The 25,344-nt window shown below is 41.8% G+C and overlaps 1 protein-coding gene across 1 annotated transcript; it reads left to right on the plus strand.

Moving 5' to 3' along the window:
* Positions 1 to 307: 307 nt before the first annotated feature.
* On the plus strand, positions 308 to 25,330 carry slc6a15 (solute carrier family 6 member 15). Its single transcript, XM_021576786.2, has 12 exons — positions 308 to 483; positions 2,150 to 2,644; positions 8,015 to 8,172; positions 9,051 to 9,177; positions 9,477 to 9,658; positions 16,885 to 16,995; positions 18,217 to 18,458; positions 19,322 to 19,514; positions 20,210 to 20,402; positions 20,920 to 21,079; positions 21,374 to 21,536; positions 23,823 to 25,330. The coding sequence occupies exons 2-12, from the start codon at positions 2,323 to 2,325 to the stop codon at positions 24,180 to 24,182; spliced, it is 2,211 nt and encodes a 736-aa protein (XP_021432461.1). The 5' UTR covers positions 308 to 483; positions 2,150 to 2,322; the 3' UTR covers positions 24,183 to 25,330.
* Positions 25,331 to 25,344: the final 14 nt, after the last annotated feature.

The following is a 25,344-nucleotide window of genomic DNA, read 5'->3' on the forward strand; positions in this document are numbered from 1 at the left end:
AGGCTACAGTATAGGCACATTCTACCCACACATACCCCCCTTCTAGTGAAGGAGCTAATAAGGGGTTAGTCGTAGTAGAACATACCAAGTGAAAATAGGGGGGATCAGGAAAAATGTCAAACAATTATTTCGTTTATCCTGCGCATTCACGATGGTAATGAATATAATTATACCACCATAAATCATCCGTAATATACAAAGAGATAAATTGAGCAAAAAGTAATGTAAATTTGGATCAAACATTTATAAACAAAGGAACCAAGCACCCCTATTACCGCGCTGGACGTATTTCTAAATCCTAGAAGAGGCGAAGCACTTGTGTCTGTTTCATACAACACCACAGCGGCGATACAGCACCATATACGCATTAGCCTACAAGTGATGATGTCTGCCCCGTGTATGTGCTTCTGTCACAATTTCATTCCTTGATACGCATCATTCCGAAAAGGACCAACATCCCCATCTTACTGAAGACGACTAAAGGTACATTTCATTTCAAAGGAATAGATGTGTGGGTCTGAATAGGGTGGCAATGCGCAGGATGTGGCCAGGGAGTGTATGATGAAATACCCCACAGGGATGGCACGGAGAAGAGAGATGGGTTGGGCGGGGAGTGAGGAATTCATTGATGTTCATTCCTAGAACAAATTGTATCTTGAATACACAATAGCTCATATGGCGCCAGGTATGGTCCATTGCTTTTTCGGCATTTATGCATTTAATCATGTTTTTTTCTCACACACACATGTATAGCATATCTAATAGCTTAATTTAGCCTTTATAGCGGAATGTGCCATACAGTGGCGTATTCAATAAGAACATGGAACTATTTCCTATTCATAATACATGGAAATGCACATGCATATTAATACAGTAGTCAAATGTTATTATAAAGACAACATGAATACCGGTAGGTTGTATCTTTCTGTGTGCTATAGCTACAGACTATTCCAGCTGCACCCTAAAAGGAATTTAACATTTTCAGACTATTAGGCCTATCATTTACGTTTATTTACTGATGAAATTACGGCCATGCTTTTAAAACGAGGCTAATCTGAAAGTGGCCACAGGAAATCTATTAATCGCTTAAACCACTTGTCGGTGAAAGGCAATACATAGGCTGCTACAATCTGCACCATGGTAACGTTGTTTCATTGTGGTCTTATTTTACTCACAATGTGGAAAACTAGTGCCGAATTGTAATCACATTACACCTATCATACTAATACATTTAGGGCTATATTCTGGGTCGTTTTTCTATTTTTTTTTTCGTTTATAGGTTTTCTCTGCTCTCACGTTGAGCTGCGATTACAACGAGTGTTTGGGTTCGTATGCAAATTACCTCGTGCTCTGCGTCAATTATTTGGGCGCGCGGATACTGAATTGTCTCCAGAGATAGCGATGGCCTTTCCATGTTTTGGTCATTGCGTCAAAGTAACCAATCAATAGACAATGGCATCAAAAGATTTTGGTCACATTTGTCATATTATTTCCTTGTGACAAAAATATGATTTGAAAATGTAAAAAAAAATTATAAACAGAAATACAAAGAATACTATTGAATCATTATATCGTTTATCCTCAACAACTGCCCATGGCAAGTTTTCTAAGAAGCGTACACACGAGGTTGGACACCATCCAGACTATACAATTTCTGTCTGATGAAAGATATTAGGGGTGATTATATTCAATTAAAGTGTGATCATACAGCACACAGTATAAAAACGTGGCCTTTTTGTGGTTTCATTGAAATAGAGAACGGAAACTTGTTTTTTACACCTAGACAGACACCCCCCTTACTTCCTTCCTCCCTTCTCTTTATCTCTTCTCTTCTCTTTCTCTCAGTAAATACAGAAACCATAATTCTTTCTATGTGCATCAGAGAGTGGTGATATCACCAATACTCACTCTCATTCTGCCTTTACTGGAATTATGGATATTATACCCTAGGATTTTGTTTGCTTTCCTTTTGGCATTCGCTGATAATGAAGAAAATATCAATATTGTAGCCTAATGTTCATAAAACGGGTCCTGTGTCAACATCTAATAATTATGACAACCCCACTCTGTTTGCCCTGAAATAATGAATATTGAATTTTGAATATGAGTACAATACGCTAAATCATTTATTTTTCTTTCCTGCCCCAAGCTTTTGGTGATAATGAAGAAATAAACAACTCCTTCACAACCCTCCATCACACACCTCCAATACAGAGTCTTTATCCGACAGTCCACCTTTAAGCCCTCAGAACTAAACTGCCTCCCGCTACCAGCCCAAAGACATTCTGCCCCACTGCTGCTCTCTGCTCTCTGCTTTATCAAATGCCCAAAAACAGCAAGGCCGTCAAGAGAGAGCTTGACGACGATGTCACAGAGTCTGTCAGGGACCTGCTATCCAATGAGGACACGTGTGATGATTCCTTCAAGAAGAGCTCGCTGATTGTGGGTGGCAGCGGAGGTGCTGGGGAAGGAAAGGACCTTAATGGAGACATGGACGTGGAGGATGGAGGCTCGGACGCAGAGGATGATGCAGCGAGACCAGCCTGGAACAGCAAGCTGCAGTACATCCTGGCCCAGGTGGGCTTCTCTGTAGGCCTGGGCAATGTCTGGAGATTCCCCTACCTGTGTCAGAAGAACGGAGGGGGTGAGTGGCTGTTGTGCTTATAGGTTAAGGAATAGAAGTCGCCTGCCATTATGGTTAGGATTTGGGAAGGTTAGCCTGCCCCATTGTGTGTGTGTGTGCCTGTGTGTGTCTGTGTGTGTGTGTGTGTGTGTGTGTGTGTGTGTGTGTGTGTGTGTGTGTGTGTGTGTGTGTGTGTGTGTGTGTGTATGTATGGATGGATGTTAAGTGTGTGAACCTCCTGTTGTGTTGTGGTGCACGTCTGTCAAAACCAGACTGTGACCTTGGTGATCAGAGCTCTCAAGATCAACAGTACAGTGGTCACATGACTGTCTGAGTCTGTCTCCGTCTCTCCTCTTTCAATAACCTAGTAACAACCACCAAATAACACAATGATAAACATGCTGCAACAAGCAACAATAACAGCACACAATACTAGCAAACCCCCCTAAATAACCCTTATTCTAACCACACAGCAACAACCAATGACAAATAAAATCTGAAGTGTATTGGTTGTGTACACAGATTTGCAGATGTTGTACCAGGTGCAGCGAGATGCTTGTGTTTCTAGCTCCAACAGGACAGTAATACCTAATGCTTGTGTTTCTAGCTCCAACAGGACAGTAATACCTAATGCTTGTGTTTCTAGCTCCAACAGTGCAGTAATACCTACTGCTTGTGTTTCTAGCTCCAACAGGGCAGTAATACCTAATGCTTGTGTTTCTAGCTCCAACAGGGCAGTAATACCTAATGCTTGTGTTTCTAGCTCCAACAGTGCAGTAATACCTACTGCTTGTGTTTCTAGCTCCAACAGGGCAGTAATACCTAATGCTTGTGTTTCTAGCTCTAACAGTGCAGTAATACATAATGCTTCTGTTTCTAGCTCTAACAGTGCAGTAATACAGTACCTACTGCTTGTGTTTCTAGCTCCAACAGGGCAGTAATACCTAATGCTTGTGTTCCTAACTCCAACAGGGCAGTAATACCTAATGCTTGTGTTTCTAGCTCCAACAGGGCAGTAATGCCTAGCAATAAATCAATAAATACACACATAACCCAGAAAAATAAAATAAATAAATCAAAACGAGCAAAAAAAAAGTATTTTATTTGTCACATGCACCGAACACAACTGGTGAAGACTTTATCGTGAACCACTTGCTTACGAGCCCTTCCCAACGAGGCAGAGTTTAAAATAGTAACACAAGAAGAAGAATAAAATCAAATACACTATAATGAAGCTATATACAGGGAGTACCAGTACCAGATCAATGTGGAGCTATATACAGGGAGTACCAGTACCAGATCAATGTGGAGCTATATACAGGGAGTACCAGTACCAGATCAATGTGGAGCTATATACAGGGAGTACCAGTACCAGATCAATGTGGAGCTATATACAGGGAGTACCAGTACCATATCAATGTGGAGCTATATACAGGGAGTACCAGTACCAGATCAATGTGGAGCTATATACAGGGAGTACCAGTACCAGATCAATGTGGAGCTATATACAGGGAGTACCAGTACCAGATCAATGTGGAGCTATATACAGGGAGTACCAGTACCAGATCAATGTGGAGCTATATACAGGGAGTACCAGTACCAGATCAATGTGAAGCTATATACAGGGAGTACCAGTACCAGATCAATGTGGAGCTATATACAGGGAGTACCAGTACCAGATCAATGTGGAGCTATATACAGGGAGTACCAGTACCAGATCAATGTGGAGCTATATACAGGGAGTACCAGTACCAGATCAATGTGGAGCTATATACAGGGAGTACCAGTACCAGATCAATGTGGAGCTATATACAGGGAGTACCAGTACCAGATCAATGTGGAGCTATATACAGGAAGTAACAGTACCAGATCAATGTGGAGCAATATACAGGAAGTACCAGTACCAGATCAATGTGGAGCTATATACAGGAAGTAACAGTACCAGATCAATGTGGAGCTATATACAGGGAGTACCAGGTATTTTATCTAACATTTTGGGCACAAATATGTTTACATCCCTGTCGGTGAGAATTTATGCTTTGCCAAGATAATCCATCCATCTGACAGGTGTGTTATATAAAGAAGCTGATTAAACAGCATGATCATTACACAGGTGCACCTTGTGCTGGGGAAAATAAAAGGTCACTCTAAAATGTGCAGTTTTGTCACACAACACAATGCCACAGATGTCTCAAGTTGAGGGAGCATGCAATTGGCATGCTGACTGCAGGAATGTCTACCATACATGTTGAACATGTATGGCGTTGTGTGGACGAGCGGTTTGCTGATGTCAAGGTTGTGAACAGAGTGCCTGATGGTGGTGGGGGGTTAATGGTATGGCCAGGCATAAGCTATGGACAACGAACACAATTGCATTTTTTATCGATGTCAATTTGAATGCATAGTGATACCATGCCCATTATCGTGCCATTCATTCATCCGTGCCATCTGTACGGATGTACTGTACTGTTCCTGGAAGCAGAAAATGTCCCAGGTCTTCCATGGCCTGCATATTCACCAGACATGTCCCCCATTGAGCATGTTTGGGATGCTCTGGATCGACGTGTACAACAGCGTGTTCCAGTTCCTGCCAATACCCAGCAACTTCACACAGCCATTGAAGAAGAGTGGGACAACATTCCACAGGCCACAATCAACAGCCTGATAAACTCTATGCAAAAGGAGATGGGTTGTGCTGCATGAGACAAATGGTGGTCACACCAGATACTGACTGGTTTTCCTTTGTTTAAGGTATCTGTGACCAGCAGATGCATATCTGTATTCCCAGTCATGTGAAATATATTTCAATTGACTAATTTCCTTATATGAACTGTAACTCAGTACATTTTTTAAATGAATGCATGTTGCGTTTATATTGTTGCTCAGTGTATATTAAAATGTCAGGTCTCTATATCTATCATCTACCCTCAACCCCGGAAGAAAGTGACTGCAATACTTTTTTTCTGTTTGCCCAAAAGGCAAGCCAGTCAAAAGCACACATTGTTTTGAAACTGTAGCTTATTGATCTCATTCACCATCAGTGACTTTAGAGTTGACAGAAAATCCGAATATTTGTGAAAAGCAAAACAGTTAAAGGATTCGAAGTTAGGTTTTTATGCAAATAATGTACTGGCAATAGATTTTATTCATCTCTTTCAGTTACTTGGCTCTAGCAGTAAAAATGCAACCACCATTTCCTGTAAACAAAGGTTTTTGTAATCTCTCTCATGTACCATGTGTCTACCAGTTGCCAGTCTCATCTCTTCTGAGGATGTTCTGATTCCCTGAGAGTATCGTAACAGACACAGACAGATTCTATTTTACAGACCTGTGCTATTATGGGCTGTGTCTTAGTCATTCTCCCTGAAGGTGTCTGGAAATAATATACAGTTGAAGTCGGAAGTTTACATACACCTTAGCCAAATACAATTAAACTCAGTTTTTCACAATTCCTGACATTTAATCCTAGTAAAAATTCCCTGTTTTAGGATCTGCTAGGATCATCACTTTATTTTAAGAATGTGAAATGTCAGAATAATACTAGAGAGAATTATTTATTTCAGCTTTTATTTATTTCATCACATTCCCAGTGGGTCAGATGTTTACATACACTCAATTAGTATTTGTTAGCATTGCCTTTAAATTGTTTAACTTGGGTCAAATGTTTCGGGTAGCCTTCCACAAGCTTCCCACAATAAGTTGGATGAATTTTGGCCCATTTCTACTGACAGAGCTGATGTAACTGAGTCAGGTTCATAGGCCTCCTTGCTCGCACATGCTTTTTCAGTTCTGCCCACAAATTTTCTATAGGATTGAGGTCAGGACTTTGTGATGGCCACTCCAATACCTTGACTTTGTTGTCCTTAAGCCATTTTGCCACAACTTTGGAAGTATGCTTGGGATCATTGTCCATTTGGAAAACCCATTTGCGACCAAGCTTTAACTTCCTGACGGATGTCTTGAGATGTTGCTTCAATATATCCACATCATTTTCCTTCCTCATGCCATCTATTTTGTGAAGTGCAACAGTCCCTCCTGCAGCAAAGCACCCCCACGTCATGATGCTGCCACCCCCGTGCTTCACGGTTGGGATGGTGTTCTTCGGCTTGCAAGCCTCCCCCTTTTTGCTCAAAACATAACGATGGTCATTATGGCTAAACAGTTCTATTCTTGTTTCTTGAGACCAGAGGTCATTTCTCCAAAAAGTACAATCTTTGTCCCCCTTCGCAGTTTAAAACTGTAGTCTGGCTTTTTTTATGGCGGTTTTGGAGCAGTGGCTTCATCCTTGCTGAGCGGCTTTTCAGGTTATGTCGATATAGGACTCATTTTACTGTGGATATATATACTTTTGTACCTGTTTCCTACAGCATCGTCTCAAGGTCCTTTGCTGTTGTTCTGTGATTGATTTGCACTTTTCGCACCAAAGTACGTTCATCTCTAGGAGACAGAACACGTCTCCTTCCTGTGTTTATACTTGTGTACTATTGTTTGTACAGATGAACGTAGTACGTTCAGGCATGTGGAAATTGCTCCCATCGATGAACCAGACTTGTGGAGGTCCACAAAAATTTTCTCAGGGTCTTGGCTGATTTCTTTTGATTTTCCCATGATGTCAAGCAAAGAGGCACTGAGTTTGAAGGTAGGCCTTGAAATACATCCACAGCTACACCTCCATTTCACTCAAATTATGTCAATTAGCCTATCAGAAGCTTCTAAAGCCATGACATCATTTTCTGGAATTTTCCAAGCTGTTTAAAAGCACAGTCAACTTAGTGTATGTACACTTCTGACACACTGGAATTGTGATACAGTGAATTATAAATCAAATAATCTGTCTGTAAACAATTGTTGGAATAATTACTTGTGTCATGCACAAAGTAGATGTCCTAACCAACTTGCCAAAACTATAGTTTGTTCAAAAAAAATGTGTGGAGTGGTTGAAAAACTAGTTTTAATGACTCCAACCTAAAAAGAATGTCATCATTATGATTCCAGTAGCCACAGACCAATTTGCGTCATCTAAGACCTGAGTATTTTTCCAGATCAGTTTGGGTAATCTGAGACCTGAGTATCTTTCCAGATCAGTTTGGGTAATCTGAGACCTGAGTATTTTTCCAGATCAATTTGGGTAATCTGAGACCTGAGTATCTTTCCAGATCAGTTTGAGTAATCTGAGGCCTGAGTATTTTTCCAGATCAGTTTGGGTAATCTAAAACCTGAGTTTCTTTCCAGATCAAAATACTTATGTGGACACACAGAGGCAAAACTGGTGTGTGTAGCTGTGTGTGTGTGTGTGTTTGTTTGTTTGTGTGTGTGTGGCTGTGTGCACACAGAGTGTGTGTTTGTGTGTGACATAGTTCTGACCCTGTGTGTGTTGGTTCTTCTCCACAGGGGCGTACCTGGTTCCCTACCTCATTCTGCTGATTGTGATTGGCATCCCCCTGTTCTTCCTGGAGCTGTCAGTGGGGCAGCGGATCCGCAGGGGCAGCATCGGGGTGTGGAACTACATCAGTCCTCGCCTGGGGGGCATCGGTTTCGCCAGCTGTGTGGTGAGTGAAGTTAGCTTCACCGCTACTAAGACTGTGGGTGTAGCACATGGGCATGTGTGAAACTTACTCCTCAGCCTGTCCCCACTTGCACCAGAGAATAGCTAGCATTTTATGTGGTGCCGACTGGTAAGATGCTTCGGGAGGTTGTGTGCTAGCAAAGCAGAGGTCCTGTGTTCTAGTCGACTCAGGAGGAAGCGGTACTCGCTAAGCAAGCAGCGTGACGTCCTTTATATGGCCACCATACACATTTCCTTAGAATAAAGGGGAAAGCACACAGGACTGTTTCTTTCTGCTTCACAAGCGAACACACACACTTTTTCTTTAAACCCATCTACCCTTAGCATCCTTCTATGGTAATGAATTGAAAGATGACAAGACAAGTCTTCTCCATGTCATCTCAGCCAGTATAAACTACTTCCATGAGTCATTGTGTTCCGGTCTCTGTTTCTTAACAGCCACAACGCAGTGGAGATCATTTGATTAGCCAGGTTAGAGCAGAAGGAATTCTGGGTACTGAATAGGTCACGTGTCACCAACAACTTTCTGTGAACTAACTGGCAGCATGTGTCAACCATGATAATACCATCAACCATGATAACACTGCCAACTATGATAACACTGCCAACCATGAAAACATTGCTAATCATGATAGCACGTGCTGTTTGAGGATGGTACCATGTTAAACTGATTTTGTTGAACTAGTGTGTCGCCTTCGCTTGCTCTGTTAGGGTTGCTAGAAAACTCATTAAGACAAATGCATTTATAATAAGCACCATATCGATAACGTTTGATTGATTGATTTGAGTGAGTGATGTGCGTTTATTAGGTAGTGATGATTTAGATTGTGTTTTAAACACTAACCTGTTTCTGTACTGCAGGTGTGTTTCTTTGTGGCCCTCTACTACAATGTGATTATAGGGTGGAGTCTCTTCTACTTCTCCCAGTCCTTCCAGCAGCCTCTGCCATGGCACGAGTGTCCCCTGGTCAAGAACAAAACCACTACGTGTAAGACACACACACACCCTCATCACCCATCACATGCTCACACCTTCACGACACACGAGGCAATAACTACCCTAATGAGTGTCTCTTAATAACTAGTGTACAAGTTCACATAAAGTGTGTGATTAAGCCATGGTGCTCATACCACCCAGTGACAGCAATACAGTAAGCCATTAGCCATACTGTACATTCACAGTAATCCATTATAAAGTGTGTTCTACTGAGTGAGGTGACCACAGAAACTCAACTCCAGGTGTTCTGCACCTGTTTCATCAGTAACATGTTGTCCCTCCTCCCTCCAGACGTAGTGCCTGAGTGTGAGAAGAGCTCGGCCACCACGTACTACTGGTACCGTGAGGCTCTGAACATCTCTGACTCCATCTCTGAGAGCGGAGGCCTCAACTGGAGGATGACCATCTGTCTGCTGGCTGCCTGGTCCATGGTCTGCCTCGCCATGATCAAGGGCATCCAGTCCTCTGGGAAGGTGAGTGAGTGAATGAGTGAGTGAGTGAGTGAGTGAGTGAGTGAGTGAGTGAGTGAGTGAGTGAGTGAGAGACAGAGAGAGTGAGACGATGGGAAATTGACCTGCAAGTAAGACAGAGAGAGCAAGTGAAAGAAAAAAAGCTTGCTAGATAGTTACTGTTGTCGTGTCTTTGGCTATGCCGGATTAAGGGATATGACATGCTATTCTATAAAATAATTTATCCGTAATTAATATTACCTGATTGAGCTAATCATGTAAATGTAATTAACTAGAGAGTCGGGGCACCACAAAATAATATTTATAGAGCCATTATCTTCAGAGTAAACTCTTAAAGACCTAGTAATATTTTACATCAATAGCAGTCAATATTAATCGTCATCTTAATTCAGTCTCATCTGAATGTTGTAAGTTCTTGGTCATCTTCATTAACCCTGGCTAAAAAGTTGAATCAGCAATACAAAATTGGGTTGAATTATTTATTTACTAAATACCTAACTAATCACACAGAATTACACATACACATAATTACATCATAACTTGATTACAAATTACGTCATAAAGGAAAATTTCCCTAGCAGGCGGAACAGATATGACAGCTTGTTACACGAAGGAAAGGGGATGGGTTTGAGTGAAAGAGCGGGAAGACTGAGGAACAAAGGGCGAAGCTGTGCTATCGTAAATACAGTATCTTATGCATTCTAAATTACCGCCCATTTGGAAAAGGAAAATATAATAAATATTTACTCTGAGCTGCGCTTCGGTAGGTTGGTGGTAGATGGAAGGCCGTGTTGCCCAACCGAGTCCTTTGAAGAATGTCTCTGCTGGTAAATTCGATACGTTGTAGTAACGTTGTTGTGTGGTAGACGGGATACTCTGTCTGTTCCTTCCTAACCCTCGTTTGCAGCGGCTGTTGCTAACTCAACGGCTAGGAGGTATCACTTCTGTAGTGAATAAGAGTTCAAAGTTCATACCATTCGCAACCAAAGCTCACGCTGATGTTGGCTTTGTTCTGTAGTTACTATCTGAACCATTCTGACATCGGACCGTCATCCTCACATCCTCATAACCGGAGGTTATATTGTCGTCAAATCCATTTGAATCCCACTTTGTAATACAACAAAATCTGGAAAAAGTCAAGTGGTGTGAATACTTCCTGAAGGCACTGTATCTTGAACATTGTCATTCTCTTTAGATTGCTACACAGTTTGGGGTGACTGCTGTTACCATACAAATGTTATTGGCTGATTTGACTATAGACTATAGTTTGACTGTAGTCTTTTGGGCGAATGTAGATTAGACCTATTTCATATCACTCCAAGGAATGTTTACCGGCAGCAACCTACTAATGTACATATACTGTAAAATACCAATTTTACATCTGTTCTGAATGTATAAGATTACATATAAAATGGCTACCGTGCAGTGGTTAGTCACATGTGCTGAATAAAATAGGTGTAGACCTTAGTGAAATGCTTACTTACGAGCCCCTAACCAACAATGCAGCTTTAAAAAGATAAGAATAAGAAATTAAAGTAACAAGTAATTAAAGAGCAGCAGTAAAATAACAATAGCAAAACTAGATACAGGGGGGTACCGGTATAGAGTCAATGTGCAGGGGCACCGGTTAGTTGAGGTAATATGTACATGTAGGTAGAGTTATTAAAGTGACTATGCATAGACGATAAGCAATGCAATTATTCTGGGTAGCCATTTGATTAGATGTTCAGGAGTCTTATGGCTTGGGGGTAGAAGCTGTTTAGAAGACTCTTGGACCTACACTTGATGCTCCGGTACCGCTTGCCGTGCGGTAGCAGAGAGAACAGTCTAAGACTAAGGGGGCTGGGGTCTTTGACCATTTTTATGGCCTTCCTTTGACACCACCTGGTATAGAGGTCCTGGATGGCAGGAAGCTTGGCCCCAGTGATGTACTGGGCCATTCGCACTACCCTCTATAGTGCCTTGCGGTCGGAGGCAGTGATGCAACCAGGATGCTCTCGATGGTGCAGCTGTAGAACCTTTTGAGGATCTGAGTACCCATGCCAAATCTTTTCAGTCTCCTGAGGGGGAATACGTTTTGTGCCCTCTTCAGCCAGTAGTTTTGAAAGCGGTGCTCACCAACCAAAACAGGTCCTTGTTTTTTGTGTACTATGTCATCCAATTGTGTACTACCTCATCTATTTTGTATATGTCACATCCTGCAATTTATATATATTTTTACAATTCGTACAATATGTTACGAATTTGGTGTGCTTAAAGGAGAAGTAAATATTTTTTTTTTGAACTAAATCTAAATGTTTTATGAAAATGTCATGTTATAGAATAGTCCATACACCTTTTCTGTATATGAGTCGCGCAAAAGGGAATATAACATTGCGGATAAAGTTTGGAATGACACAATTTAATGTGTAGAACATCTAAAGACCTGCATCACAATGCTGAGATCTTTTCAGTTTCTAAAACAGTGTATTTGGGTGTTTTTGGAGCCTTTGTTCATGTTTTTATGGAGCCCTGATACAACAACGAGGATGAGGAAGTGATTTGCTGTTTGGGGTAAGTTTCTTAAAAACATGTGAAATCACAAAAGAAGGTGTCTGGACCCTTCTTTAACATGCCATTGATGTCAAAAATAGAGATTTGTTTGTAAAAAATGAAAATTCTCCTTTAAGATCCCGGACTGCCTCTAACAATGAACAAGTGTGAGGCCCTCTTTGGACCCCACAACGGTCTCGATGGCCTTTTAAGTTGGAGAGAGAGTGGAAATGGCTATGAGCTTTCCTTTCCACTCCTAGTGAAGGGACTAGAGCAGGAGAACCTTTGAAGCTTTGCCACACAAAAGAATATTAATGTCCCTCTCGCCCCTCGTTTACAAAAGCCTATTCCTAGGAGTATCCCCACTGGGATCTACATTTTCTTTTTACTTTCTGTGTGTGGGTATGAGGGTGCAAGAAAGACCGAGGGAGAGAGGGAAGCAGACCGGTTGCCATGGTTTTATGCTCTCTTTTGCATGATTGTTAGGAGTGTACTCACAAAAAAAGAAACTGAGGGAGAAAATAAATAACATTTAGCTGATTGTGTGGTGAAGAGGGAGTGTACTGAATGGCTGGGTACTAAATGGCTCATTAATTTTGCACTCAAAATCTACTTCTTGCTGGCATTGTTGACATAAAATGATGTGGAGCTACAAAAGAACGCATCAAAGTAAAAGCACCGTTATGGCAAGTTTGAGTTGCCGTAACGATAGATAGTGATGGAGGAAAAAATATCCATTCAGTTGCAAATCGCAAATATTCATTTGGAGGATATTATATCGATACTTTCACTCCCAAGTATGGATTTGTAAAAACATTATTTATTTTTTCCAGGTAGCGTTACCCTGCACTAGTCGGCTGTACCTGCGCCAAAACTCCTGTATTTTTCATCCTATAGCTTGTTCTCCAGCTAGTCAACATGTTTTCAGCACTTTAATTTCCATGACTGATCAAAAATAATAATATTTAACCTTTATTTTGACAGGGAGTCAATGCTGAAACCATGCACATCTAAATAAAATACACACATTAACTACACATCCACATTAAAATACACACATTAACTACACATCCACATTAAAATACACACATTAACTACACATCCACATTAAAATAGACACATTAACTACACATCCACATTAAAATACACACATTAACTACTCATCATTAAAATACACACATTAACTACACATCCACATTAAAATACACATATTAACTACACATCCACATTAAAATACACACATTAACTACACATCCACATTAAAATACACACATTAACTACACATCCACATTAAAATACACACATTAACTACACATCCACATTAAAATACACATTATTAAACACAACAATATGCAAAAAGCAAAACACAATTTTTATTTTACTAGGCAAGTCAGTTAAGAACAAATTCTTATTTTCAATGACGGCCTAGGAACAGTGTTCAGGGGCAGAACGACAGATTTGCACCTTGTCAGCTCGGGGGTTTGAACTTGAAACCTTCCGGTTACTAGTCCAACGCTGTAACCACTAGGCTACCCTGCCACCCCAATCATGACAAACAAACACATTCTCCTGAAGTTCCCTACAGGCACCAATTCCTCCCATTTTAAAGTACATTGGAGATCAATCCACATGTAAGGTGCAAAAAAAAAAAAAATGAAGGCATATCTAAGGGCTCAAAGGGCCCTCCAGAGTTAGCCATCCCTGAGATCAGGTCTGGGAGCTCGTACGTCTGCAGGTTAAATAAAGTAAGGAATGGTGGAAGTGTCTGCAGTAGGGCTTTATAAACAAAAACAACTGCAATGCATTGATCTAGTAGACTTCAAAGAGGGCCGGCCTACTTTCTGATAGAGAATGCAGTGATGTGTGCTGAACCTATCCCATGGCCCGAAGGGAAATGGAGCTTAAACCGTTACAGCATCAGGTGGTGTCATTTTAACACCTAGTCTAAGCTTAGGCAATCAGGTGGTGTCATTTTAACACCTAGTCTAAGCTTAGGCATTCAGGTGGTGTGATTTTAACACCTAGTCTAAGCTTAGGCATTCAGGTGGTGTGATTTTAACATCTAGTCTAAGCTTAGGCATTCAGGTGGTGTGATTTTAACATCTAGTCTAAGCTTAGGCATTCAGGTGGTGTCATTTTAACACCTAGTCTAAGCTTAGGCATTCAGGTGGTGTGATTTTAACACCTTGTCTAAGCTTAGGCATTCAGGTGGTGTGATTTTAACACCTAGTCTAAGCTTAGGCATTCAGGGTGTCATTTTAACACCTAGTCTAAGTTTAGGCCTTCACAACTGTTTGACCAGCGCAGGATTAAGCTCTATCTGTCCCTCCAGTTGACCTGGTTTGCCCTTTAGAGGCCATCAGGCATGCCCACCCCTGAACCCAACCCTGCTCATGAGTGAACTCCAAACCATCTTAAATCTTAAACCACGCCTCAGAGCCTGTGTGGTGACTCAACCTACCCACCCCGCTTTTCAACCACAATCCCCTAGTATCCTCCCAGATATAATACAGTATATCACCAAGCACAAAGCAAGAAGGCCCCTCCCTCTGTCAGCTTAGTGGGACAGTGGTACAAAAGCTCTTGTGTGGGCCCTGACCCAGAGGCCGGTCAGCACCCTTGGCCCCATAGCAGTTCAGTAGAGTAGACCTCCCCTGGGATAGGACCTCCTATTGCGTCACTGACTTCAATCACTTGTTACTTCTTCTGTATTCTTCCACTCACTGTATAGTGGTCCGCATGGCTGTGTATTTCTCTATGGGTTACTGCCACCCCCACAGGTCAGGAGGGGACAACAGAGGCAGCCTCAGAGATCCCTTTCAATAAAGCCCAGAAGAGGTACCTTCAGAGATTTGTATTTATTATGGATCCCCATTAGCTGTTGCCAAGGCAGCAGCTACTCTTCCTATGGTCCAGACACATTAAGACACATCACAAAATAAACCATATCACACCACTACATGTCCACAGCACAAAATGTACAATACAACAATATTACAATGTACAATACCACCATACAACAATATTACAATGTACAATACCACCATACAACAATATTACAATGTACAATACAACATTACAATGTACAATACCACCATACAACAATATTAAAATGTACAATACAACAATATTACAATGTACAATACCACCATAAAACAATATTACAATGTACAATACAACAATATTACAATACCACCATACAACAACATTACAATGTACAATACAACCATAAAACAATATTACAATGTACAATACCACCATACAACAATATTACAATGTACAATACAACAATATTACAATGTACAATACCACCATACAACAATATTACAATGTACAATACCACCATACAACAATATTACAATGTACAATACAACAATATTACAATGTACAATACCACCATACAACAATATTACAATGTACAATACCACCATACAACAATATTACAATGTACAATACAACATTACAATGTACAATACCACCATACAACAATATTACAATGTACAATACAACAATATTACAATGTACAATACCACCATACAACAATATTACAATGTACAATACAACAATATTACAATGTACAATACCACCATACAACAATATTACAATGTACAATACAACAATATTACAATGTACAATACCACCATACAACAATATTACAATGTACAATACAACAATATTACAATGTACAATACCACCATAAAACAATATTACAATGTACAATACCACCATACAACAATATTACAATGTACAATACCACCATACAACAATATTACAATGTACAATACCACCATACAACAATATTACAATGTACAATACAACAATATTACAATGTACAATACCACCATACAACAATATTACAATGTACAATACAACAATATTACAATGTACAATACCACCATACAACAATATTACAATGTACAATACAACAATATTACAATGTACAATACCACCATACAACAATATTACAATGTACAATACAACAATATTACAATGTACAATACCACCATAAAACAATATTACAATGTACAATACCACCATACAACAATATTACAATGTACAATACCACCATACAACAATATTACAATGTACAATACCACCATACAACAATATTACAATGTACAATACAACAATATTACAATGTACAATACCACCATACAACAATATTACAATGTACATGTGTGTGGGTGTCTCTTCACAGTCCGCGTTGTTCCATGAGGTGTAGTTTTATTGTTTTTATTTTTTTTAAACACATTTTACTGCTTGCATGAGTTACTTGATGTGGAATAGAGTTCCATGTAGTCATGGCTCTATGTAGTAGTGTGTGCCTCCCATAGTCTGTTCAGGACTTGGGGACTGTGAAGAGACCTCTGGTGCCATGTCTTGTGGGGTCAGCATGGTTGTCTGAGCTGTGTGCCAGTAGTTTAAACAGACAGCTCTGTATTTCCAACATGTAAATCCCTCTCACAAAGACAAGTAGTGATGCAGTCAAGCTCTCATCTACTTTGAGCCAGGAGAGTTTGACATCCATGTGATTGACGTTATCTCTCTGTGTACATTTAAGGGTTTATATAGTTATTAACCCCAGAGAGACAGGGTCTGAGACAGATTTGTCAATAAGTAAAGTCTCCAAGTCAGCCATTCACTTTGTAATGTACGAGTTGCAAGACGTTTGTTCTTCTGTTGTGGTTGTTTTACAGGTGATGTACTTCAGCTCGTTGTTCCCTTACGTGGTGCTGATCTGTTTCCTGGTTCGGGCTCTGCTCTTGAAAGGCTCTGTGGACGGCATCCGACACATGTTTACCCCCAAGGTACAGTACCCTAACCCCTAAGGTACAATAATGCTGCTTTATAGTTTCACCCAATGTAATGGTGCCTTGTTCACACCCAGGCAAAGTCAGGAAACAGACTTCTTCAGAGAGTTAGCCTATGCACTTGTTTGATCCAATGCACTTTTTAAAATATCTATTTTTTTTAACTCACCTTTATTTAACCAGGTAGGCCAGTTGAGAACAAGTTCTCATTTAGAACTGCGACCTGGCCAAGATAAAGCAAAGCAGTGCGACAAAAACAACAACACAGAGTTACACTTGGGATAAACAAACGTACAGTAAATAACACAATAGAAAAATCTATGTACTCTTCTTTGATCCAATGCACTCGTTTGATCCAGTTGTGGATCAATGTTACATTGTTAACTTTACTGAAACAGGAAGGAAAATATATCGACTGAAAATGTGCCATAAATGTAAAAATAGATTTTTACCGGAGCTCAGCTATTCAACAGCAATGGCCCTCAACATGGTTCATTTTACTAAAGAGGAAGGCCATGTTAAATGAAAATGTGTCAGAAATATATATTTTTTAAATACAGTAGTCTGTTATAGGTTGGCTACTCAGCCGCCGTGGCCCAATGGCAACTCAGGCAAAAGGAATAATCTAATTTGGACTCTGCTGTGGTGGCAGACTTCTCACCATGGTAACAGGAGTCGCTCGGTGCTCCCTGCTTTATGTAACATCCACAACGGTGTGTTCCGTTCATTTCACAACAGTCTCATGTGTCTGCTGCTTCTCACACGGCTGACATCTTCCTACTTCAAAGGCCTTCGCTGCGTCTCCTGTGTGCAGGGAAGGAGACATCAAAAGCAGGGTTCATTGTGTGCTGTATAGTATGTGCCTTGTAACTGTGTTAAGCCTATCACCACACAAAGATGCTGTAGGATATTTGAGGGCAGTGGCATGATGGATATGCTCTCAGTATGTTGTGTCCTTGTTTAATCTTCCACAGTTTTGACAAATTTGACACTCTCAACCATGATTCACATGTCCACTGCTCTGCTCCACTGGTCCAAACAATGGTTTGTCCATTACTAGGAGAGCACAGATTCCTACAATAAATAGCGTAGTGTTGTCCTAAAGAGCCAAATGTTTGTCAAATGAATCCACAGCAAGGAGAGATGAGTCCGCAACTCCAGTTGATCTTCCTTTTGTCAACACCTCACCTAAAATGTCCATTCTTTCTTTCCTTCCAGTTGGAGATCATGCTGGAGGCCAAGGTGTGGCGTGAGGCGGCCACGCAGGTCTTCTTCGCCCTGGGCCTGGGCTTCGGAGGCGTCATAGCCTTCTCCAGCTACAACAAGCGGGACAACAACTGCCACTTTGACGCAGTGCTGGTCTCCTTCATCAACTTCTTCACCTCTGTGCTGGCCACCCTGGTGGTGTTTGCTGTGCTCGGCTTCAAGGCCAACATCATGAACGGCAAGTGTGTCGCGCTGTAAGTATGGATACGCAATTAAGCTGTCGTCAATGAATCAATTCAAATGTATTTATTATACTGAGTATGTGAACACACTGGACAGAAAGGGGGGAAAGGAAAACATTGTGCCTCAAAGGTAATCTGCCTTTTTGAAGCTGACATGAAGTTTGGGAGGGCGGCTCCCCTCCAGCGGCTCCCCTTTTGTAGACCAGCGGATCAATTTAGGAACCCAGTTGTGGTTTCAACTTGCTGTTGAGAGTTAGAATAGTACAATATACAAGGTGCAATTTCAAAATGTGGTTGTGCATGAGAAATGTATCTCTTTTTATGTTAGTCACTGACAGTCACTCAATTAGCCCATGTAAGATAAAATGTTTTAGATTTGTAAGTTAGTCCAGCCAGCTTTCTAAACTTGTAGTAATCATGGCCGAATTACCGATAGGGGGCCCCCATTGATTTTGTTAGTCACTGTCACTCAGATATCATATTAAAAACAGCAAACATTTCTCTCCACCCCATGGCAAAATCAGTAGAATTGCTTGAAGTGAGTTATAAAATTGCAAAAGTGGGTCTCTGCTGTCAAGAGGGGACACAAAAATATTTTGCTCACAAGGTGGGGGGAGCCCACCAACAAAATGTCACTTAGGGCCCCCAAAAGGCTAGGGTCGGCTCTGACTGCATGTGTGGGTATGGATTTGGGTATGCAGACCCACGAGCCACTGCGGCCTCTCATGATAATTTCAGATGTATTGTAACCCCCACCCCAATCAAAGTGACCCATTCCTGGTCTTTAAGATATTAGCAATAAGGCCTAGAATACATTAGCAAAGTCTACGAAAGTGTCCATTTAATCTGGTCTTATTTCATTTTCTACCTCTCAGGAACACTAAGAAGATAGTGGGTTTGCTGGGGAACGAGATCAGCCGTGATCTGATCCCCCACCACATCAACTTCAGCGCCACTGTGAGCGCTGAGGACTACCAAAAGATGACTGTGCTCATCAGAGAGGTGATGGAGAAGGATTACCAGCTTCTGGGTCTGGGCTCCTGTAGTATCGAGGAAGAGCTCAACAAGGTGAGGGGCCATTGCCTTCTGACAGGTACAGCACATCATTCTAATGTGTTGGTCAGTGCAGACGGCCGTCGCAACATCTGACGTAACGGGGCTCATAGAATGTAGAACGGTGATATGTCATTTTGTATCTTTTATGATCATAATAGGTACATAATGCTACTTAGGTAGCATTCTACTTGAAGAAAACACAAGCAGTCATGAAAACTGGTGTCACACATGGTGTCATCACGACAACTGACTTTACACTGTCATGTCTCAAACCAGGATTAGCTACGCCTATCCAATGAACATTCTTTGTGTCATAACAAAGAAGCTGTAAAGTGTTACTGAATGCGGTTTCCCACAGACTGTTAGACCTATCTCTAGATCTTGTCTACACACTTTGAGATTTCCAGGAAGCCGCTTGGTTTAAGTTGCTTCCCCTTTCATTCAACAGCGTTTGGTAGACTGCTACTTTAGTGCATTTCTGTTCCCTTGCTGTTACTTGTGTGTTCCAACTCAGTGTGAATAATTAATAAGGTATTGACTTAACAGGAAAGCACAGCATCAGACACAGAGGCCCTGTAGATCTACAACATGGCTCAAGTTAACAATCATGTGATTCCTTGGGGACAAAGGCCTTACTAGAAGTGGATATTACTAAACCTCATCTTCCTCCTCCTGCTCCCCATCCTCCTGCTCCTCGTCCTCCTCAGGCAGTGCAGGGTACAGGCCTGGCCTTCATCGCCTTTACAGAGGCCATGACCCACTTCCCTGCGTCTCCCTTCTGGTCTGTCATGTTCTTCCTGATGCTGGTTAACCTGGGCCTGGGCAGCATGTTCGGAACCATCGAAGGCATCATCACACCCCTGGTGGACACCTTCAAAGTCCGCAAGGAGTTCCTCACAGGTCAGTCAGAGAGAGGGGATGAAGGAAGAGATGGGTCATTATTTCTCATTTCAACTTTGTGATTCCTCTTATCTCCTCGTCTCCTTCTCAATCTTTTTTTGAGAAGGTCCAAGGTTCCTCTCTGACCTTTTTCTTCAGAGGAGAAAAAGAGTCAAAGAATTGAGGAAAAACAAAACGGAAAGAGCCTATGTGTCAGTTTGTGGAGGTAGACCTTTCCCAAAATGTATCCTCAGCTGAACTCTTGATGTGTGTTTGCCATCATAACAGGTCAATGGTATTACCCAGGTGCATGTGTTATGTCTCTTTGCTCTTATGCTTCTGGCTTAATAATGATGTCATAATACTACCTCTACTGCAGAGCAGATGTCTGGCACCAAAGAGAATGTTTTAGAATTGATACACTTATTAGTGCAGCAACATGTTGACAAATATTGTGCATGAATTCTGTTAACGAGGATGGCATTTCTCCCCCTTGCACCGTTTCAATAACGTCCATGTTGTCTCCCTCCTGTATCAGTGGGCGTCTGTCTGCTGGCCTTTTTCATTGGCCTGCTGTTCGTCCAACGTTCTGGGAACTACTGGGTGGCCATGTTCGATGACTACTCTGCCACACTGCCTCTGCTCATAGTGGTCATCCTGGAGAATGTGGCTGTTGCTTGGGTCTATGGGACTGACAAGTATGTACAGTACATATCAAATCATATACAGAATGGCAGTAATCTGTGGTTTTCTCCACTTTAATTCAAAATCCAAAGCTGTCCATCCAAATACAATGGAAAAAACAGTATTTGACTCAGTATTCAGAATGAGCTGAACATGAAAAGTAATTGTGAAATAATACCACTAAACTACTTTTATCTCCTATCACCTGTTGAACATAATTGCCAAAGTCAACACAGTCTAAACTGAGTACCATTATGTTTTTTCACCTCCTGTGGTGGTATCCCGTCTCCGTCTCTCCTCCTCCCCAGGTTCTTTGAGGATCTGAAGGACATGCTGGGCTTCACTCCGTTCCGGTTCTACTACTACATGTGGAAGTACGTGACCCCCCTGCTGCTCATCCTGCTGCTGGGCTCCAGTGTGATCCAGCTGGGAATGACCCCACCCAGCTACAGCGCCTGGATCAAGGACCTGGTGAGTCGCCACTCGACTGTGGTCTCTCTTTGGTGCAACTGGATAAGGCCAAAACACAATAGTTCAGTTTAATGGACTATTGTTTCAGTCGATGGGATGTGCAAGATTCTTCTCCACTCCTACGTGGCATATGCTGATTTTGTACGTTTGCCAACTGACAAAGAAATGATCAGTCTATAATTTTAATGGTAGGTTTATTTGAACAGTGAGAGACAGAATAACAACAAAAAAATCCAGAAAAACGCATGTCAAAAATGTTATAAATTGATTTGCATTTTAATGAGGGAAATAAGTATTTGACCCCCTCTCAATCAGAAAGATTTCTGGCTCCCAGGTGTCTTTTATACAGGTAACGAACTGAGATTAGGAGCACACTCTTAAAGGGAGTGCTCCTAATCTCAGTTTGTTACCTGTATAAAAGACACCTGTCCACAGAAGCAATCAATCAATCAGATTCCAAACTCCACCATGGCCAAGACCAAAGAGCTCTCCAAGGATGTCAGAGACAAGATTGTAGACCTACACAAGACTGGAATGGGCTACAAGACCATCGCCTAGCACCTTGGTGAGGAGGTGACAACAGTTGGTGCGATTATTCGCAAATGGAAGAAACACAAAAGAACTGTCAATCTCACTCGGCCTGGGGCTCCATGCATGCAAGATCTCACCTCGTGGAGTTGCAATGATCATGAGAACGGTGAGGAATCAGCCCAGAACTACACGGGAGGATCTTGTCAATGATCTCAAGGCAGCTGGGACCATAGTCACCAAGAAAACAATTGGTAACGCACTACGCTGTGAAGGACTGAAATCCTGCAGCGCCCCCGCAAGGTCCCCCTGCTCAAGAAAGCACATATACATGCCCATCTGAAGTTTGCCAATGAACATCTGAATGATTCAGAGGACAACTGGGTGAAAGTATTGTGGTCAGATGAGACCAAAATGGAGCTCTTTGGCATCAACTCAACTCGCAGTGTTTGGAGGAGGAATGCTGCCTATGACCCCAAGATCACCATCCCCACAGTCAAACATGGAGGTGGAAACATTAGTTGGGGGTGTTTTTCTGCTAAGGGGACAGGACAACTTCATCGCATCAAAGGGACAATGGATGGGGCCAAGTACCGTCAAATCTTGGGTGAGATCCTCCTTCCCTCTGCCAGGGCATTGAAAATGGGTCGTGGATGGGTATTCCAGCATGACAATGACACAAAACACACGGCCAAGGCAACAAAGGAGTGGCTCAAGAAGAAGCACATTAAGGTCCTGGAGTAGCCTAGCCTGTCTCCAGACCTCAATCCCATAGAAAATCTGTGTTGGGAGCTGAAGGTTCGAGTTGCCAAATGTCAGCCTCGAAACCTTAATGACTTGGAGAAGATCTGCAAAGAGGAGTGAGACAAAATTCCTTCTGAGATGTGTGCAAACCTGGTGGCCAACTACAAGAAACGTCTGACCTCTGTGATTGCCAACAAGGGTTTTGCCACCAAGTACTAAGTCATGTTTTGCAGAGGGGTCAAATACTTATTTCCCTCATTAAAATGCAAATCAATTTATAACATTTTTGACATGCGTTTTTCTGGATTTTTTTTGTTGTTATTCTGTCTCTCACTGTTCAAATAACCCTACCATTAAATTTATAGACTGATAATTTCTGTCAGTGGGCAAACGTACAAAATCAGTAGGGGATCAAATACTTTTTTCCCTGACTGTATCTTCTTGTCTCCTTTATCCACACCGATTTGTAATGTACCTGGAGAAGTCACTCGATATGCGCTTTGCCATGTTAGCTTCACCAATAGGAACACTCGATATGCGCTTTGCCATGTTAGCGTCATAAATACTACACTGTTGGATTATCAAGATCAGCACAGATGGAGGAGAGGACTATGGGCCGAAGCGCGACAGAAATGTAAAGGCAATTTCCTATTGAGCTAACGCGGAAACAGTGCCTTTAACTTCCAATCACGCTGTAGGCTGAACTTAACATGATACGGATTTAATAGAGCCCTTAGACTTACTGTAAGACAAGAGGACTTCACACTATTATCACGAGCTCAACTTTCTGTCCCGTGGTTTTAGTGTCAGTATCAGTGTCAATGTGTTTACCTGTCTGGTATCCTTGGTGACCGGTTGTAACATTCTGGTCGTAGTTGTACTCCGTCTAGTCAGAACCTTGATAAACCTTCCTCCCCTCCAGGCCAGTGAGAGGTCTATGAGCTACAATAGTAAACAGTAGTAGTAGTAGTACAGTAGTAGTAACCTCTAACCTCCCTCGGTCTCCCCCTCCAGGCCAGTGAGAAATCCCTGAGCTACACTCCGTGGGGCCTGGCGGTCTGTATCTCCCTGGTGGTAATGGCCATCATGCCCGTGCCCGTGGTGTTCTTCCTCCGCTACTTCAACATCATCGACGAGAACGCCGGCGTCGTCTCCACCATCTCATACAAGAAGGGCTGCATCATCCAGGAGATAGCCAGGCCCGAGGAGGAGGACGACGCCAGCCTCATCCATGCCAAGTCGCCCTCGCCCATGCCCGGCAACAGCATCTACCGCAAGCAGAACGGAGGGGTTCCCGATTCCACCCCCAACGGCCGATATGGTATTGGTTACTTGATGGCCGACATGCCGGACATGCCCGAGTCAGACTTATAGCATGTTGTTTCTGGTACTCCGCCCTACTGGCTGGCCAACCAATCCCTCTTTTGCGTGCGTTTAGTCGTGGGAATCGTCATCTGCATATTTTTACTCTTATATTTTTACTGTATATTCTTTATAGATATCGTAGCTGCTCCCCTTCATGTTGTCCTTTTCCCGTTTTGCTGTAAAAACAACTAAAAAGGTGTGCACAATGTATACTGTACATACTATCTCCTTTTGTCTTCCCCACCCAGTCCTTCCTTGGCTCAGTCCCAAATGGAACCCCTCAGCCCCGTCCTGAAGCTCTTAGTTGACAAGACAGTACAGTATTGGTGTAAGCAATAAGGTGGACACTCCACCAAGCCTGCTATAGTTGCTCAACAAGGGACTTAGGCTAGGGACAAGTGAAGATTAGGTTTGGGGTTAATTCCATTTCAATTCAGGAAGTAAACTGAAATTAAAAATGTTCTCATAGAGGAAGCGATGTGAATTTTTCAGTTTACTTCCTGAATCACCAAATTGAAATGGAATTGACCCCAAACCTGAGGGATAGATTTGGGACTGGGCCTTTTGTCTGTCTCTGGAAGATGCAGGTTGAGTGTTGTCCCCCCTGGTCCTGCTGTAGAATGCCTGTGTACATTATGACCTCACCTCTGGCCCAGAGTTCTGAGATTAATAGCAGCGCAGCCTCTTTGGGTGACATACGTGTTGGCAATGATGCAATACTGACCACATTTCTTTAGTGTAAGTACAATATAGTGCAAACAGCAAAAGGATGGCATTGAAACTGAACCCTCCCAACCAAACCCCCCCCAAAAATGTGCCTAAATAACTTATGATATTTGTTTATAGAATACATGGTGGACGTTGTATATTTAAGGTATTCTGTAAATATAAATATTATAAATATTATAAATATATTTAGCCTATCTGAATAGTTTGGATATCAGAACACCTTGTTTTTTGGAAAGAAGTGCTTCAAATCCTTACAGCTGATTCCATTTTTTGTTTACTGATGTGCTGTCAATCTATGTAGAGGTTTGACCCCTCTTGATAAACTTGTAAATATTTTTTTCCTCCATGAAATGGCTTCATAACGCAATGTATTTTTTCCCCCTGTTGAAATTAAAGATCAAACTTGGTCCATACTGGGCACTAATGTCTGTGTAGTTCTCAC

The sequence above is a fragment of the Oncorhynchus mykiss genome, chromosome 2 (genome assembly GCF_013265735.2).
Source record: "Oncorhynchus mykiss isolate Arlee chromosome 2, USDA_OmykA_1.1, whole genome shotgun sequence".
In the NCBI taxonomy this organism is placed as follows: domain Eukaryota; kingdom Metazoa; phylum Chordata; class Actinopteri; order Salmoniformes; family Salmonidae; genus Oncorhynchus; species Oncorhynchus mykiss.

Coding starts and splice junctions, on each gene's coding strand:
- slc6a15 (XM_021576786.2), top strand. CDS start 2,323: ATGCCCAAAAACAGCAAGGCCGTCAAGAGAGAGCTTGACGACGATGTC. Junction 16,996..18,216: donor GACACATGTTTACCCCCAAG/GTACAGTACCCT, acceptor CTTTCCTTCCAG/TTGGAGATCATGCTGGAGGC. Junction 20,403..20,919: donor CCGCAAGGAGTTCCTCACAG/GTCAGTCAGAGA, acceptor CTCCTGTATCAG/TGGGCGTCTGTCTGCTGGCC.